Source organism: Dermochelys coriacea, chromosome 1 (genome assembly GCF_009764565.3).
Source record: "Dermochelys coriacea isolate rDerCor1 chromosome 1, rDerCor1.pri.v4, whole genome shotgun sequence".
NCBI lineage: Eukaryota > Metazoa > Chordata > Testudines > Dermochelyidae > Dermochelys > Dermochelys coriacea.
Genome location: NC_050068.2, coordinates 98,599,642 through 98,612,219, shown reverse-complemented (window position 1 = coordinate 98,612,219; position 12,578 = coordinate 98,599,642). Strand labels below are relative to the sequence as shown.

Below are 12,578 nucleotides of genomic sequence, written 5' to 3'. Positions count from 1 at the left end.
CATTTTTAGGACTTTGGGAAGCAACAGTGTGAGTTGATGGGCAGAATATGCGTACAGTGGGGATCATGGTCATAGACTAAGGAAAGCATCTCCTAGGCAACTGCAGCCATGTCCTCCCTTTGAGTAGATCTTGTGAAACGTCTTGTTGAATGATGTTCCAAAGAAGACTAACTCTGGGAAGCTCCCAGTGAAGAATATCCCCTATAGGGTCAGATTGTTCAGTTCCCACTTGTGCTCTTGGCAAAAATTTCTTGTTGGCTATGGTGTTCTGTAGACGAGGTATGTATGCGGCTGAGATATTGATCTGGTTGGCTATGCACCAGTTTCCAAGTTTTACTTCTGTGCACAAGGATAGGGATCTTGCTCCTCATTGGCAGCTGATGTAATACATGGTTGTTCCGTCATCCATCATGACCCTGACTGGATAATCTTTGATTATGGGTAGAAAATGGGTTGCATGCATACCAAACTGCTTTAAGCTCAAGAAGAATGATATGAAAGGCAGATTCCTGAGGGGTCCACTTGCCCTGTACTGTAAGGTTTTCAAGGTGGGTACTCCATCCTATCAGAGAGGAGTCTGCTGTTATGGTTTCTGTGGAGGATGGATGATTGAAAAGAACCTCCCCCACAAGTCTAGCAGGGATCCTTCTGCCAATCAAAATACTTGAGGGCTTTTTGGGGAATGGATTCTCGTTTGTTTAGGCTGTGCTTTTTGGGCATATACACAGTCCTGAAGGCATCAGGAATATAATCTGGCATGAGGTGTCATGATGTGCAGCCTGCCATGTGACCCAACAAGTGCAAGTACGTTTTTGCTGATGTTTGAGGATTTAACTAAAACCAGGTGACGAATCAATCTAATGGTAAGTAGGCCCTGAATGTTCAGGAGTCCAGGGTGACTCTATAAACTTGATACACTAGGTGGTATCAAAGTGGGCTTTTCTGTGTTGAGTCTTAGTTTCAGTGTGTTGAACAGGACTAGAACCTTTCTGACTGCTGACTGTACCTCGTCATAGGATTGGCCTTTGAGGAGCCAGTTGTATAGGTAGGGAAAGACCATCACTCTCAATTCTCTAAGCTGGGCAGCCACCACTAGAAGAACCTTTGTGAAGACTCTCGGGGTAATCAAGAGGTCGAATGCAAGTACCTGATATTGATAATGTTCCTGGTTCACCATAAACAGCAGAAAGTGTTTGAGAGATGGATGCATTACAAAGTACTCATCCTGGAGGTTGAGGGCCTTTAACACATCCTCTGGATTTAGAGACTGTATAATTGCTGCTAAGGTTACCATCTTCAATGTCTGAGTCTGAATAAATGTGTTCAATATTTGGAGGTCCAAGATCAGTCTCCATTTTCCTTTCTTCTTGGGAATGAGGATGTATCTGGAGTAGAATACTCTCCCTATGTAGGGAGAGGGAATTGATTCAACCAGCCCCAGTTCTAGAAAGGATTTCACTTCCTGTCTTCGGAGACGTTAGTGAAATGGGCCCTATAGAGGGGACAGGGAGGGTGGGTGGTGGGGTGGGATAGAGCTGAAGTGAATGGTGTACTCTGATGTCCAATTTCCAATGTCCAAAGAGTAGCAGCCATGTTAGTCTGTATCCGCAAAAAGAAAAGGAATACCTGTGGCACCTTAGAGACGAACACATTTATTTGAGCATAAGCTTTCATGAGCTACAGCTCACTTCATCGGATGCATGCAGTGGAAAATACAGTGGGGAGATTTATATACACAGAGAACATGAAACAATGGGTGTTACCATACACACTGTAACAAGAGTGATCAGGTAAGGTGAGCTATTACCAGCAGGAGAGCAGGGAGGAAAAACCTTTTGTAGTGATAATCAAGGTGGGCCATTTTCAGCAGTTGACAAGATCGTGTGAGGAACATTTGGGGGAGGGGGGAATAAACATGGGGAAATAGTTTTACTTTGTGTAATGACACATCCACTTCCAGTCTTTATTCAAGCCTAAGTTAATTGTATCCAGTTTGCAAATTAATTCCAATTCAGCAGTCTCTTGTTGGAGTCTTTAATTTGCCACAAGTACTCCTTTTCTTTTTTCTGCTGTCCAATGTGATTTGTTCCATTGAATGTTTGAAATGCAAAAGATAATTTCCCATGAAGTGGAGAGTAAAGGAGTGGTATAGTGCAAGATCCAGATGGCAGGGTGATCGTGGTTCTCGTCAATATATCCAAATGGTCACTTGGTGGAGACTGGTGGCCGGGTGACCTGAGAGATGGAGGTTGATGGTCTTTTCCTTTGAAACTTTGGCCTTTTTTTAAGATGGTTTTACTGCCTTGTTATACATTTGAAACTGGACTGGGGGAAGTGGGGGATGGACCTTTGGGCTGTTTGTGATCTGCTGTAACTTGTTTTGGTTGCAGGAGTGTAGATTTCTAAGGATTGCAGAGTCATTCTGGAGACTTTTAAGGTGTGGAAGGATTCATCCAGGTTGTTGCTGAAGAGTTTGGGGCCCTCATAAGGAAAATTCTCCAATGTGTTCTGGATCTCCCTTGGGATACCAGTGGACTAAAACCAGGACACACGGCACAATACTATGACAGTTGCCACAGGATAGGATACTGTGTCTCTCCGTCTAAAGATTCCTGTAATGAGGCTTGGACACTAGTTGTCCTTCAGTGAGGAGTACATGGAAATGGCCTCTTTGTTCTTGTGGGAGATATTCAATACAATGAATTAATTTATTGTAGTTTGTGCAGTTGTATTTAGTACTCAGGGGGTGGTAATTTGCTTCCCTGAATCCTAAGCATACAGAGAGTAACTTTTAGGCCCCAAAAAGGTCCAGCCATTTATGCTCTTCATTGTGTAGGTCTCTTCATTCATTTGGGTCTGGAATGGTGCTGTTTGTTTTCTTTATTTACAGCATCAACCATTAAGGAATTTGGGACAAGATGGGTGAATAGTTATTCTGCACCCTTGGAGGGTACAAAGTATTTCTTGTCTGCTCTTTTGAAAGTGCATGGGACAATGGCTGGTGACTGTCATACTGTTTTCACTGGCTCTAGCAGGGCATCATCATGGGGAGTCAAGTTGGAGGAGGGTCTCATAGAATGCTCTATGAGGAGTAGCTTAAGTCTGTCTTCGCTCAGCTTCCTGGATCTACTCCCAAATCCTATGTAGAGCTTGAAACCTTGAAGGGATGTGTGTCTCCCAAGACAGCAGAGACTGCTTGAATGACCACTGGTGAAAGGAAAAGACTTTCTACAGGTATGACAGGGTTTAAAACTCATGGCTTGGGACGTACCCATCAAGAGGAAAGGAATAGAAGGCTCCAACCAACGAAGAGGCCCTATGGGTGAGGGACCACAAAAAGAAGGGAGGAGCCTCCTCCCCCAAAAAATCCACATGAAAATTGTGGAAGGAAAGTTAAAAATTTAAAAAAAAAAAATGAAAAATTTAAGAATAATGCACGGAAGGTAGTAAGGACTAGGGGTAAGCTATCCCAGACACTGCAGAGCAGTTGAGAAGGAACTGGAATGTCGGCGGGTCCGCCCTGCCTTGCTTGCCCTCTGATCAAAGCACAATGGCGTACAGAGCATGCAGGAGGAGACTATGCAGACACTGCTACCCAAAATCTCCAATCAGGAGCTGTGGCACTCTGTGCCTTAAAGCAACCCCCTGAGACTCTCATATGCACCCATCATATAGTTATGATTTCATATAAAGTATGCCATGTAAGATATATGAAAGGTAATGATCTGATGAAATCAATTGTTCTTTCTAAATATGTACATCATCAGTGTGTATGAAGTTATGAAATTTTGCTGTATGGTTGTTTGAGAGTCTCTACTGGTAGATGGTGATCCACTCTCAGGAGGGTGTTAAGCAACCATCAATCAGCAGGGAAGTTGTAAACAAGGAATTTACTATAATGTAACAGGACTGCTCAAGCATCACACAATGGGGGATTGCTCAACCCTGTGACTCAGCAAAACCCACCAGGACATGTTTGAGCTTGTGTTTTCCAGGCACATGGACTGAGGATACAAAATAGAGGACAGTGCCATGATGCCTTGACCTTTCTCCTTCCCCATCTACGCTCGAAGCAACAAGAATGCTAGGAAGACAAAGACTTGAACTGAGGAGACTGGTTCCAGGCTTAAAAGGGGGGAAGCCTGTGTATTAAGAACTGTAACATCCAGTGGGGTGAGAAAACTGCTTGATTCAAATACAACCTAGTCTAACAGGGTTTAAGATTTAGACTGTATGCTTACTTTTTTCTTTTCTTTTCTTTTTTTTTTTTTGGTAACTATCTCTGACCTTTAGTGTCTACCACTTATAAATTACTTAAACTTTATCATTCTGTAGAGTTTTATATTTATTTTTTATATTTATGTGTGTGTTTTATATTTTACTTAAAACAGTGTGGTTTGGTTGAAGTGCTTGGGAAATCTCAGCTCAGGTACAAAGGCTGGTGCATGTCCTCTCTACATCTACATTATTACCCATTACAATAAACTTACACTGGTCAAGTTTCTGACCAGGGCGAGATGGTACAGCTCTGGGATACAAGGCTGGAAAGCTGGGGGGAATGGGCTGGTGTCTTTCTCTGTCAGATTCGTGAGTGGCTTTCCATTCATGCAATCTAGCTGGGTGTGGGGCTCCACATGCTGTTGTGTTGAGTGATAGCAGCACCTGGAGGGGGTTTTCTGCCTATCACTAACAAAGCATTGTGAGAGAGCCCAAGCTGGAGAGTTAAGGGGGTGCAGAGCTTGTACCACAGGGATCCCATCATAGGGGCACATGCACATCTGAAGTGGAGCACCCAGAGGGACAATTATTCAAAGAAGAACTCTCTTTTTATGTTTACAGTTAGAGCTGGAGCTGGCATAAACTCTGCTTTGTTTCATGGCTAAAGTCAGAAGGCAGGGACTGACCTTCCAGACAAAACTCCTCCCAGCTTCCTGAGAAGCGTAAACAGTTGCTGAGAAAATAAAAAGTTATGTACTTGTTCACCACCTGCTTCTGTTACAATTCTGTTGAGACTCAGTCCCTTTTGGAACCACATATGAAAAGCTTTTTCCTTTTAAAGGTTGAATTTTTTTCCCCTTAAAGTCTGGGCTGCAAAAACATTCAGCTTCAAATGGTCCCAGGGATATAGAATTTCACTGAGGCTGCTCTTTTTTATTTATTTTGTCTCCCACTACTGCTCAGTCATACAGGTCGTTGGAGGCCAAAGTGAATGGAGAGCTGTTGGCATATACTTTCGGACCAAACAGTAATAATGGGAAGAAACAGCTCACCTCCAACACAGAATAGAGAGATTTACCCATCTTTACCAGGGATATACCTCTAAAGAATTTTGAATTTTGAAAATTTTTGTATGCGAGTATAAATTTGTGAGTACAAATATGCAGTGCTGAATTTTTCAATGGCAATTCAAAGTGATGATCTATTATGGCTAAACATTGCTGGCACAGTCTATATATCCTTCAAAGCCAATTTTCAAAACATTATTCTAGATATGGGTTTTCATAAATTCTTGAAATGGAAAAAAAGGAATTTCCTTTTAAGTGATTGCTTTTTGTATCTGGAGGATTAAAAAATTGGTTTTGACATGCTGATATGAGCGAAAGTATGATGTGAAAAAACATTCTTTTTTCTCATGTGTCTGTATAAAAACAAGTTAAAAGCTATTATTTTTTTCTCCTCCTACCTCACTTCTATCAGGACTATGATTTAGTCTGTCATTCTAAGTATATTTATTTACTCTGTTCTAGACACTACACAGATCTCCAGGAATCTTATACTCTACTGACATGATAAAAAGTTAAATATAAATTATAAAACAAAACAGGAATTCAGTTGAAGAATTCAACCCATTTGCCACTCTGCAGAAACTGCTCCTTACAGAGTCCTGGCAGGCTGTCAAGCACAGCTCTTTGAAAATGCAAACAAATAACAAAATACAGATTCAATGGCCAGGATATTTCTGAGCACCTGTCCTTTACTTGAAATAATAAAATTTACACACACACACACACACACACACACACACAGTGAGGTACAAAACATGTAGCCTTTGTAAAACCTTTTAATGCTGTACTGTACAGTATAACATGCTGAAGATATGTTCACAGGCAACTACTGATTAACAGCCTGACAAAGCATCTGCTGCCCACCAACCCGTTTCTGTTTCTATGAGGAGGAAAAAAAGCAGAACTTACACTGTACTATGTGTGAGATTAAGAGTGCAGCACTGGTGTCATTACATGTTAGCCTGCCTTCTACCAGGTCTTGCTTTACTTGCAGTGCAAACAGGTACCTGCAAACACAAAAGTGAAGAAAGTCACATACAAAGCACTAAGAAAAAAAGCAGTAACATGATGATTCATAATCTGGCAATAGGTACCTTTTGCCTGTTGGAATCTATACAAGTGATCTGAATTTCTTGAGTTTTAGAGACTGAATAAAGCATAACAATAATGTGTTAGTCTTCAGAGTTTTACATAGCAGCTGCTTTTCATAGCCAAGACAGCCTAAATGTCTATACAAAGTAATGAGCACAGGAACTGAAATGACAGTGTAGACAAAACATGGTAGCCATTATGTACTCAACAATAGTTTAACAAGCATTGGAGCCTAGACATTGGAGCCTACTTTGACAAGAAAGACGCTGGAGTGGAGTTATCTCCTACTGTTTGTAAGGTGCCAATGGAACTTCCAATTAGGCAGCTACCAGAGAATGATCTCACTGCATAGTAAGTGGTGGCAGCTGCTGTCTGGCTTGTAGGAAAAGGTGTGTGGCCCTTCAGGGGATAGACAGATGGCTGAGTGTGAGAGTGACTTGCTGCGGGAGAGGGGAGACTATTTAGGTGCACACTGGTGCAGGAAAAGCCTTCTTTTACCTGGACCAGGTGGAGCAGCAGGAACAGCAAACTTTGCTCTCTCAGAGCCATGGCACCACATGGTGGTAGACTGGTGAGAACCGGGAAGGGGGGGGTGAAGGAGGAAGAGGGAGCCTCCCCCTTCCAGCAAGCAGGGGTGGAAGCAGGCATTTTGTAGGAGAAGGGGAAGGGGAGGGTGTTTCAAACTCATCAGTTCAGGGCTGTGGCAGACCAATAAGAAAGGGATGGGGACCCCTCTTGCAGCTGCCACAGCAGGTGTGTTAGAGCAGATGGGGGAGGAGGTCCAAACTCAGCTTAGAGGGGATGGAGTGGGGCTCGAGGGATCCTGTGAAGCCAGGGCTGGGATTCTCACTACGTGGGCAAGAGGTTGAACCCAGGACCAGAGCGAGCAGATCCCAGGCTAGTCTATCAGTCTACCAAATGGATTCCCCCTCTATTGGGAAGTATTGGGGAGCCTGGGAAAGTAAACACTCCCAGTGGTGAACTAGAGGCATTCTGGGGTGGGGGAGCCAATAGAAAATTGACTGGGAAGCTGCTTCCAAAGTTGTGTCTGTAGCACCACAAGGTTTAGTAGTGGGTCACCCAAGCCAGGATATTTGAATGAACAGATTTCAGTATAGGACAGCAACACGACTGGCCAGGGTGAGTGTGACCAGCACCAGGCGGAGGCTGTAGGGGAAGGTTGTGAAAGTGAATCCCTTCCATCCAATGCTGCAATGGGTGTCTGTAGGGGGACCTCTGTGGGGTTCAGGGAACTTTGCCGCTTTTACTCTGTAGGGGGGGACCTAAGTGGGGGAGGAGAGGGTGGTCACTCACACCTCCCCCACCAGAAGGCAGCAGCCACCGAACTTAGAGGGACAGCAGAACTAGCAAATAGGCCACGGCGGGGATCTGCTGTCCTAAAGTTTTGTCTGGGATGTCTGGGATGTCTGGGTTACACACACCTTCTACAGGTTTCAGAGTAGTAGCCGTGTTAGTCTGTATTCGCAAAAAGAAAAGGAGTACTTGTGGCACCTTAGAGACTAACAAATTTATTTGAGCATAAGCTTTCGTGAGCTACAGCTCACTTCATCCGATGAAGTGAGCTGTAGCTCACGAAAGCTTATGCTCAAATAAATTTGTTAGTCTCTAAGGTGCCACAAGTACTCCTTTTCTCCTTACACCCTCTACAGAAGCTAATGGCATTACACAGCTGTTGCAAGCCAACTTTCAGTTGTTGCAGCAGCTGGGTGCTTCAATGGGCGTGTGTGTGTGCGCGCGCGCGGAGGGGTCTGGAAGTGGTAACAATGGAAACTCAGCATGGGCTTGAGCCTGGGAGGCAGGAAACAGGCAGATTCCTTACTAGGGGGTGATTTATAAGCACCCTACAAATCACTCACTGATAGGGAATGTGAATTCACAGGACAGAACTGCTGCCCCAGGGCCAGCTAGGGGGCTACAGGGTACTGAGGGTGCTCCGATGGTCAGTCATGAGTGTGGGTATGCTGGGGTGGCTGACAATGGGAGTTCACCTTCTCAGAAATACTAAAAGATAAAATTTTGAGAGAGGTAAATATGCAGACATGTCATCATTGTTGCTCAGGGAGGTGATGACAGACAGTAAGCCAGGGCAGAGCAAGCAGGGCCATGAGATAGCCAAGTGGTCAAGGGTGGTTTGAGCTTGGGAAAATTGGGAAGCCGCCTTCCTGATCTACGCTGGTGTTACTGCAGAGGCCTATCCAGATGGAAGCCTAGCATTGTTCAAATAGATGCATACAATCAGGCAGGCATAGAACACGTTTGGGGGCATGGCTTGGTTTCACTATGACGAACTGTTTAGATTGAACGTGGCAACACAAACTGGGATCTGATGGGACATACCGCATTATACACCGTGATAGAGTGGATAACACTATGAAGGCCTGGTTTCCACACTAACAATGGCCTGTTCATTCTGCAGCAAGCCTGCCAGAGGCCTGAAGCTCATAAGCACATCTGCTAGGCATTTAATGAAAGCAGTCGTTTTCATTGCATCTGCAAATTCAGGCACGTGAAATGCTCTTTGGGGCCCATACAGCCCGCAATTGCCACAACAGTATGGGAGACAAGTAATGAGCTGCCCGCAGACCCCTGGGGTTAGGAGCATACTATGGAGCCCAGGGCAGGGAAAGGGTGTGGTGGGGGAGCTTAAAATAGGGAGCTGGACAAGAGCACCACCTCCCAATAAACCGGAGGTGTTAAGGGTGCTCTATTGAGATTACCCTAATAAGATGGATGGAGCATATTTATTGAATGAGTTTACTGTAGTGTTTAGTATCCCCTTTATGGGGAAAAGAAGTCATGTAATGTCAAAAAAATTGAAGTCCTTAGTGGGAGTGGGTTATATTGTAAAGAAAAAGATTATGCAAGAATTAAAGGAGACTAGGCAGGTCCATTCGATCATCTACTTATACAGAACATGCATGTTTCTCCCTTAGGCTTGGTGCCAAAGAAAGCTCTGGGTGATTATCACTTAATTCATCACCTGTCATATGCATGGAGTAGCTCAATTAATGATGGAACCGACCCAGCCTTGTGTTCTGTTGGCTATTCCTCTGTTGATGAGGCTGTGCACATGGTTAAGTCTTAAGGCCTGGGGTGCTGATGGCCAAGTGTGATATCAAGTCTGCTTTTCCACTGCTGCAACCTTCTGACTTGAACGTTTTGGATTTCTCTTTCAAAAGACAATTCTATTTTGAGAAAGCTGTGCCCAAGGGATGTGCAATATCCTGTTTGGCATTTGAAAAATTTAGTATAGTGCCACCATGGGCAGTGATGCAGGAAGCAGATTTACAGCAGGTAGTACATTACTTTTGCTTGTAGGCAAGGTGAATTCAGATGAGTATTAGCCTAATGGACAGGCTCTGTCTAAAAAATTGGGGGTTCCCCTAGAGAAGTTAAAAACAGAGGGTCATTCGCTACACTGACCAACCTGGGGATTGAACTAGACACTCTGGTGGGTATATGACTCGCCCCTCAGGATAAGCTTTAGGAGCTACTAAGGGCTTGATTAGGAGAGGCAGAGCAGCCAGCCAGGTTACACTCCATGAGTTACAATCTATTATTGGGCATCTTCACTTTGCCTGGTAGGTGGTGCCTCGGGGCAGGCATATTGTGCCTGGCTTGCAGCGATCACCACAGGCATAGCCAGACCTCATCATTTTATAAAATTTACTAGAGAGATGAAGGCAGACTTGGAGACGTGGGGATGTTGGAACAGTTTCATTTTAATGGCATGTCTGTGGAGGGAGGAATGGATATTCAAGGCTGATTTACAGATCTACTCGGATCCTTCGGGAGGTACAGGTTTTGGGGTATTTTACCCAGACAGGGTAAATCCCGCCCAGCAATGCCCCTCTGCCTGGATACAAAAAGGGGTAGTGCAGAACAAAACATTTCTGGAATTTCCCCCCCATTTTTGGTTGCAGTGGTCATTTGGGGAAAGGAGTTTGTTAATAAAAAGGTTCACCTCAGAGAAAATAATCTGGGAACATGTAAAGGGGTGGACATAATGATTGGAGCTAAGCAGGATTTGCGGCAGATCTTGGAACTTTTCCCAGGAATAAAAATTATTTGGTCAGACTCATTGCAACATAGAGTGTGGCAGAGAATTGTGAAGCCCCCTTAGGTCGGTAAGGCTAGGAAGTATGTAAATAGGGAGGTAGCCAAATTCATACATTGCATAGGGGAGTTAATAATTTCTCATCCAGACCTAGTATTTGGGGCACCAGAATTATTCAGGGAGGATAGGATTCTACTGTCAGACTTGGGAGCTGACATGTTTTTGGCTGATATTAAAAGGGGCATTAGAAGATTTCTGGAAACCCAGCTAGGTGTGCGGGGGGAGGGAGCCAAGCTAATTGCTGGCAGCTCTTTGTGGCAGATGTCCAGCGTAGATACTCTGTAGAGAAGGGATACAGCGATCAGATAAAATAGATTGGGAAAGGATAAAGGATGTATCCTTTAAAAGAGAGGAAACCGGGGGGGGCGAGGGGTGGTTGTGGCTCCTATGACGAGTATGGCAGGAAGCCAACCGCCCTTTTTTATAGCCCCCTTAATCCTCATTCAAGTGTGGGGGTGGTGAGATCCCAGCAGTGGGTTGGCTGGGGACCAGGGTGGATGCAGGGGGAGGTCTGACAGCAGCTTCCCCTCATGCATATGTAAATGATTATGGACTTACCCGCACTGAGCACTTTTATCCGCCACGGACTGCCTGACATTTAGGAATTAAGTCGTGGGCTACTTAAACCATATCCAGTGTCTCCTGTCCTCCCTCCTAACCAGACAATGAGGAGTGAGGTCTTGATTAAACATCTCTGTCTAGCTATGGTATCTCGCAATCTTAAATGTTATCCTCACTACACCTCTGCAAGTTAGGAAAGCATTATTATCCCCATTTACAGAAAGGGAAGTGAGGCACAGAGAGACTTAGTGACTTATCCAAGGTCACAAAGGAAGTCCTTGGCAGAGCAGGGAACTGAATCAGGGTCTCTTAAGTCCCAGGACAACACCCTGACCACTGGACAATCCTTCCTCTCAATGGTCTCCTCTGAAGGATGCACATATAACTATTTCATCCATACAAAGGCACAATAGAGCAACTGGGTAATACTGCCACACAATAAGATAAAAAGTCAATACAGTTAGCAGATGTGATCCTGTCAGACCTCCAGGCATGGAAAACTCACAGATTTCCATTAGAGTTCTGAATATAGAAGGCTTGCAGAATCAGGCTCAGATATTGCAGAGTTTTTTCTTCATTATGCATCTCTTTGCTTTAGTGGGTTTAAACCAGATCCTTATGGACACATTTTCAAAGCAACAAACAGGGATACAGAGTTAGCCACAGGACTACTATTAACACCAGAGACTCCTGCATCAAAATCCCCACAAAATGTTTGGAAAATTAATACTTTTAAATCTTTTATAATGCAGTTGTTTGTACTTTCTTCTTAAAAAATTAAAAAAAAATCTTAGTTTACATTCCTCGCCTCTCTGATCACTAGTCAAACAGCAAATATGATCAAGAACATTTCACTTAAAATCTCTATTTCTTGTCTCCATAAGTTTCAAAATAGTTCTCTTAAGATTTCATATCATCACCACCAGCTGTTAAGTGCCACCAACACACTCAATACCGTTCAAAACACTGTTAAAAATCAATGTCTGCCCTGAGGATCTTTCAATCTACAAGACAGTTGCAGATAAAACAAGATACACTGGGACACCCAGAGCAATTTGACTTCATAAGAATGGACATACAGACCAAAGGTCCATCTAGCTCAGTATCCTGTCTTCCGACAGTGGCCACTTCCAGACACCCCAGAGGGAATCATCAAGTGATCTATCCCGTCGCCCATTCCCAGCCTCTGGCAAACAGAGGCTAGGGACACCATCCCTGCCCATCCAAACTAACAGCCATTAACGGACCTGTCCTCCATGAACTTATCTAATTTTTTTTTTTAATTATGTTATAGTCTTGGCCTTCACTACATCTTCTGGCAAGGAGTTCTACAGGTTGACTGTGTGTTATGTGAAAAAATACTTCCTTATGTTTGTTTTAAACCTGTTGCCTATTAATTTCATTTGGTGACCCCTAGTCAACAGTGAATTTGCTATCACATCTGCTTCAGTACACCTAGTAAGCACAAATGAGCTGAGACAAATGCTGTGACAGCTTTAACT

General features: G+C 43.9%; 1 protein-coding gene across 7 annotated transcripts in view; it reads right to left on the bottom strand.

Annotated features, from left to right (window-relative positions):
* Positions 1–12,578, bottom strand: part of FARP1 (FERM, ARH/RhoGEF and pleckstrin domain protein 1) — a 360,795-nt gene that overhangs the window by 108,499 nt on the left and 239,718 nt on the right. For all 7 annotated transcript variants that reach the window (XM_038415957.2, XM_038415977.2, XM_043504705.1 and 4 more), the window contains exon 6: positions 6,195–6,292. In XM_038415957.2, coding sequence (XP_038271885.1) covers positions 6,195–6,292 — 98 coding nt within the window. The remainder of the gene's footprint in view (positions 1–6,194; positions 6,293–12,578) is intronic.